Source organism: Micropterus salmoides, unplaced genomic scaffold (assembly GCF_014851395.1).
Source record: "Micropterus salmoides isolate LMB-PRFRI ecotype aquatic unplaced genomic scaffold, ASM1485139v1 Ms_hic_scaffold_4, whole genome shotgun sequence".
NCBI classification, from domain to species: Eukaryota; Metazoa; Chordata; class Actinopteri; order Centrarchiformes; family Centrarchidae; genus Micropterus; species Micropterus salmoides.
This window is the reverse complement of record NW_024043372.1, coordinates 2576780-2582776: the sequence shown is the minus strand read 5'-3', so window position 1 is coordinate 2582776 and position 5997 is coordinate 2576780. Positions and strand designations below refer to the sequence as shown.

Sequence of the window (5997 nt, the reverse complement as noted above, 5' to 3'; positions counted from 1 at the left end):
AGGTGTTTTTGGACTGCACTGACTGGGATGTTTCAGGACTGCTACCAACAGTCTGGATGAGTTTACTGATGCTGTGACGTCCTACATCAGTTTCTGTGTGCTGTATACCAACACGCACCAGGGTGAGTTATAACAATGACAAACCCTGGTTCACAGCTAAACTCAGACAGCTGAGGTTGGAAAAGGAAGAGGAATATAGGAGTGGAGACAGGGTGCAGGGCGTTAAAGTACAGGTTTAGACATGCGAGAAGCTAAACGACTGTACTCAGAGAGACTACAACACCAGTTCTCTGGAAACGACGCCACTTCTGTCTGGAGGAGGTTCAGACAGAACACAAACCCAAAGCCCCCGTCTCCATCAACGACTGTCACCTGGCAAATGAGCTGAACCAGTTCTGCTGCTGCTTCGAGACACCATCCCCTGTGACTCCTCTGCCCAGCTTCGGCCCCCCCCCCATCTCAGAGAGGAATGTCAACAGACTATTCAGGAGGCAGAAACCCCGCAAGCAGCTGAGCCGGACTCTGTCTCCCCATCCACGCTGAAGCACTGTGCTGATCAGCTGTCTCCGGTGTTCACAGACATTTTCAGCACCTCACTTGAGACATGCCATGCTTTCAACGCCATCATCCCGGTCCTGCTGCAGGACAAGCACCCTCAGCTGAACGTGCCTGACTCCACCTGCAGGTGGATCACAGACTTCCTCACGGACAGGAAGCAGCGCGTGAAGCTCGGAAAACATGTCTCTGAATCCAGGACCATAAATATCTGCCACATTGTTTTTTCTCTGCAAATAGTTGAATTATTTTTCTCTCTTCTCCTATTATTCGTTTATAACTTGCATCTGTTTATTCCATATTTATATATTTCTACATCTATTTAAGTCATCTATATGTTTGTCTACGTGTAGCACCTTCTAACCAAAGCAAATTCCTCTTATGTGTAAAACAATAATTGGCAATAAAGCTCCTTCTGATTCTGATTATGTTGTACAATTAAAACAGGCTTACCAAACTTTTACATGGAAATGTCAGATGTAGCGACTTCCTATGTGCATTCAATTTCAATTACTTACGTCCTCATTTAGTTAATTATCAGAAGCCACAAAGTTCAATGGCTAGTAACAGTTAGACTATTTCATTATTGGTCACGGGGAAATCTGCCAAAACTGCCAACTCAATAACATTTTGTTCTCACGTCAATAACATCTACCGTCGCATAATTACGTAGTCTACAGTAATTGCAATCGGGGTTGTCGATTAGAAAAAGGACATTTGAGAAAGAATCCAAGCGCAGCCCAGGTTCTATTCGAGGTTTCTAGTTGTGTTTCCTTGGTTTCCACTGTGGCCATGTGCTCGCTCATGGTGGGAATTGTTTGGTCTCTGCAAATAATATTACAAACAGTACAGTCTAGACCTGCTCTACATAAAAAGTGCAATGACATAACTTATGTAATGAATTGCCACTATATAACTTGAGTTGAACCGTAATGGCTCACTGCCGGTCTGTGAGAGATCAGCCTGATGGCCTCTGACCAGAAGCCCCTGTCCCTCAGAGTCCTGCAGAGGGACGTCCACCAGATCAGACTGCGCTGCTTTAAGTTGTTCCTGACAGTTCCAGCTGGTCCACAGTGCAGTACTTAACTAAGGTATCGTACTTTTAGTTTTAAGAAGTGAATTAAGTTTTATTAGTGGTAGAACAGGTGATAGTAGAGATGACAAAGTTGTCGTGTTTTCATTTTTCTTTGACGTGTGATCTCAGCGTGATGGTTCATATTCATCATATTTATCGTCTGTTCTCTTTAAGATTAGTGGCCTGACAAAGCTCCTCCCCTAACCTGAGTCAAACCAGGAAACAGTTTGTTCCTGTTTAGTTCTTAGTGAGAAGTGTCGAATGACAGACAGACGGTAAGATTTACCTTCATTACAAAGCTGTGACTTCAACTGAGGGAGGACAGTTACAGGACAGACTACTGAAGTACTCAAGTACTGAAGTACTTCAACTGCAACCTGCTGCTGCCTGAAACACTCAGAGACTCACAGTGAAAGTAACTGAGGCAGCTTTCTACAGCAGGGAGGGAAACACAGCTGACTTCCTGTTGTAACCTGCTGTCTGCTGGGTTTTCAGCTTCAGAGACAAAATGGCTTCCAGATCAGAGGAGGATCTCTGCTGTCCGGTCTGTCAGGAGGTCTTCAGAGATCCTGTTGTTCTGTCATGTAGCCACAGCTTCTGTAAAGTCTGTCTGAAGAGCTGGTGGAGAGAAAAACAAGCACCTGAGTGTCCAGTTTGTAAGAGAAGATCTTCAAGGTCAGAACCACCTGTAACCTGGTGTTAAAGAACCTGTGTGAGGCCTTCTTACAGGAGAGAGATCAGAGAGCTTCAGAGGCTCTCTGCAGTCTGCACTCTGAGAAACTCAAACTCTTCTGTCTGGACCATCAGCAGCCAGTGTGTGTCATCTGCAGAGATTCAGAAAAACACAGCAACCACAGATTCAGACCCGTCGATGAAGCTGCACGACAACACAAGAAGGAACTTCAGGAAACTCTGGAGCCCTTAAAGGAGAAGTTAAAGGTTTGTGAACAAGTTAAAGTGAAGTTTGATCAAACAGCAGAACACATGAAGGTCCAGGCCCGACACACAGAGAGGCAGATTAAGGAGCAGTTTAAGAAGCTTCAGCAGTTTCTAGAGGAGGAAGAGGAGGCCAGGATGGCTGCACTGAGGGAGGAAGAGGAGCAGAAGAGTCAGATGATGAAGGAGAAGATGGAGGCTCTGAGCAGAGAGATAGCAGCTCTTTCAGACACAGTCAGAGCCACAGAGGAGGAGCTGAGAGCTGAAGACGTCTCATTCCTGCTCAACTACAAGGCTGCAGTGGAAAGAGTCCAGCAGCGCCCCCTGCTGGATGATCCACAGCTGCCCTCAGGAGCTCTGATAGACCAGGCCAAACACCTGGGCAACCTGACCTTCAACATCTGGAACAAGATGAAGGACATGGTCTCCTACACTCCTCTCATTCTGGACCCAAACACTGCTGGTCCAAGACTCATCCTGTCTGAAGATCTGACCAGTGTGACGAGGAGGAGAGAGACAGCAGCTTCCTGACAATCCAGAGAGGTTTGATGATTACTTCTCTGTCCTGGGCTCTGAGGGCTTTAACTCAGGGACTCACAGCTGGGATGTCGAGGTTGGAGACAGTGCATGCTGGACACTGGGTGTGTTAGCAGAGTCTGTTCAGAGGAAGGGACTCATAGGTCTGGATTATGGGAATAGGTTCTTGAGGTAATACTCAGCATGGTCACCATCAGCTCCACTCACTGATCTCAGCGTTCAGAAGAAGCTCCAGAGGATCAGAGTGAATCTGGACTGGAACAGAGGAAAGCTGTCGTTCTCTGATCCTGATACTAACACACACATACACCTTCACACACACTTTCACTGAGAGGATGTTTCCATACATTACACTAGAGATGAAGTGAAGCTGTCAGCAGTGAAGGTCTGTGTGACAGTGGAACAGAGCAGTTAGAGATAAAGAGGATGATTATATTCAAGATGTTGTTGATTTCTTAAAGGGAAAAGTCTCTGAATTTAACCTGTTAAGCTGCACCTGTCCTCCTGCTGTCTCATTATTCTATCTTTATTTTCTTTTACTTGTTGTTTTTTATTGTTTCTATTTTCTTTTTCTTGTTATTTAGTTTGACAATCATCGTTCACTGAGTTTCTTTATGTCTGGGGTTTTTTTTATCCACACTGTGTCGTTTTAAATAGTTGTTCGTGTTTTATTATTTAGACTTGTGTGTGTGGAGCCATGAAGACCAGCAGCCACTTTGTGGAAGCTGATGAGGATTGAAATAAAGAAGTTTGTTTGAGCGGCCAATCATTGTTCAGATCCAACACACTTTATTTTGAATTTAGTCCAGGAAACGGCAGATTAAAAGAATATAAACAGAAAAGTGAAGAAAAATAAAGATGCAAACAGCAACGAAGACGCCTTGCAAGTGTGCAGCAGCTGCAGCATCCATTAAAGCGATCACATCAGTCCAATCAGCTGCTGCGTCCAATCAGTAACTCATATCCCGTAAGTGAGCGTGTAGGCCAGTAAGATGCTGCAGTCACTCGCTCCTCGGATTGTCCCATTTCCCCGGTTGGGAAGTCGCTCTCAAGGCTTTTTTGTGTTTTTATACTTTGTGTACATATGTAGACCTACTGTGTGTGAGTATTGTTTCAAGACAAACTTTAAGATGTCTCATTATTAGACTGTTCAAACATTCATGCAGATTCTTTTCCACAACTTGAGGCTTATTGTGTCAGTAATTGCCGTCAGTCATGATTTACTCAGATTAGGACTTAAAAGCAGCCAGTTCATTCTTTCTACTTGGTCAGCTGAAGAATAAGGCTTAATTACTAACTGGGCAACGGCGGTAACTGACCTCCTCCAGAGGCTCCAGACCTCCAGGGGTAATATTAACTGTATTATTACCTTTTTTTTGTTCATATCAAATAAAGTTTCATCAATTTCCCATAAAGTGAAACACGAAACTGGGCCAGGTGTTATCTCAGTACAGGAAAAGTGACTGGTTTCTGGGAACTTGGAGGCAACAAGAGCCCAACAACACGTTTTTGTCCCCGGAGGCCCCAAAACAGGTTAATCTGCCCTGGAATACAACTGTTTTTAGAGATCAGCTGGTTGTGAAGCAGTGGTGCAGACTTAACAATTTCAGTGAGATGACTTCACATTGTGTTATTACAGGTAATAATACATCAAATAGTACAGCAGGTGAATGCGTGCAGATAAAATAATACAGATTTCTTGTCATTATATATATATAAAAAAAAAAAAAAGGAGTGGCACAGTGGCTCAGTACTTTCGAGATAGCTATACATACACATAAACATATTCATATGTACATACACGCATGGAATACATACAGACGGGAGGGGGATAACTTAGGCTACACTATATTGAGTGTTGAAAGGGAATTCATCCTCAAAATAGGATAGGAATGGTTGCCAAACTTTTAAAATCTATGGGACCCAGGCAGTGTATTTGAGTTGTTCTAGTTTGAGATGGGACATCACCTCCTCCACCCATTTCCTATGAGAGGCAGGCGTAGCCTTCTTCCAACCAAGAAGTATTAGACGTCAAGCCAGTAGGGTAGAGAAAGCTATGGTCTCAGCCTGGGGCTGTGTTTCCTGAGGAATCACCCCAAACAGTGCAGTTAGTGGGTTGGGACCAATAACTTTATTACACAAATACTGTATGTAAATGTGTCATATATACCTGTCCAAAATAAAGTCAATTTTGGGCATAGCCAGAACATGTGACTGAGGCTAGCTGGATCCCTCCTTCATCTGATGCAAGTCGGGTCTAAACCAGGGTAGAGTTTGGCTAGCTTACTTGCAGATAAATGTAATCTGTGTAGAACCTTAAACTGCAGCAAACCATGTGGAATACACAGTGATGAGGAGTGTACCAATGTAATTGCTTCCTGCCAGTTTGCCTCTGAAATGGTGGTTCTTAATTTTTCCTCCCATAGCCTCGCCAAACGATCAAGTGGTAAAAGGGCAACTCTTTGGATATTATCAGACCTCTGTCGACTGGGTCCATACTTAAACATTCATCTATCCATGTACTCTGGGGAGTTATTAAAGAGAAGTGTGTTTTTACAGAACTCCGTACCTGGGGTTCAGGGGACTTTTTTATATTGCATTATAGCCATTTTTACTGAGTTGATCCTTCCGGCAAGTGACAATGGGAGGGTTGACCATCTCTCCATGTCCTGTTTGGCCTTGTTGAACACCATTTTGAAATTGCTGTCGAACAGATCCCTGTACTTATAAGTGACACAAACACCCCATAAGCTATCCTTACTAACGAAGAATGGAAAGTCATGGAATGACATCTGGCGTGCTTTGTCGTTTATCAGGAATAAAACACTTTTAGTTTAGTTTAATTTATATCCTGAGACTCGCCCGGATTTAGCGATGAGCTTGATTGCAATTGG

The 5997-nt window shown here is 43.8% G+C and overlaps 1 protein-coding gene across 1 annotated transcript; it reads left to right on the top strand.

Annotated features, from left to right (window-relative positions):
- Positions 1-1845: 1845 nt before the first annotated feature.
- On the top strand, positions 1846-3869 carry LOC119885459 (tripartite motif-containing protein 35-like). The gene is given in 3 exon segments (XM_038695500.1): positions 1846-2313; positions 2316-3078; positions 3080-3869. Coding segments are annotated over 3 exon segments (1137 nt in total). The 5' UTR covers positions 1846-2138; the 3' UTR covers positions 3279-3869.
- The last annotated feature ends 2128 nt before the right edge of the window (positions 3870-5997 follow it).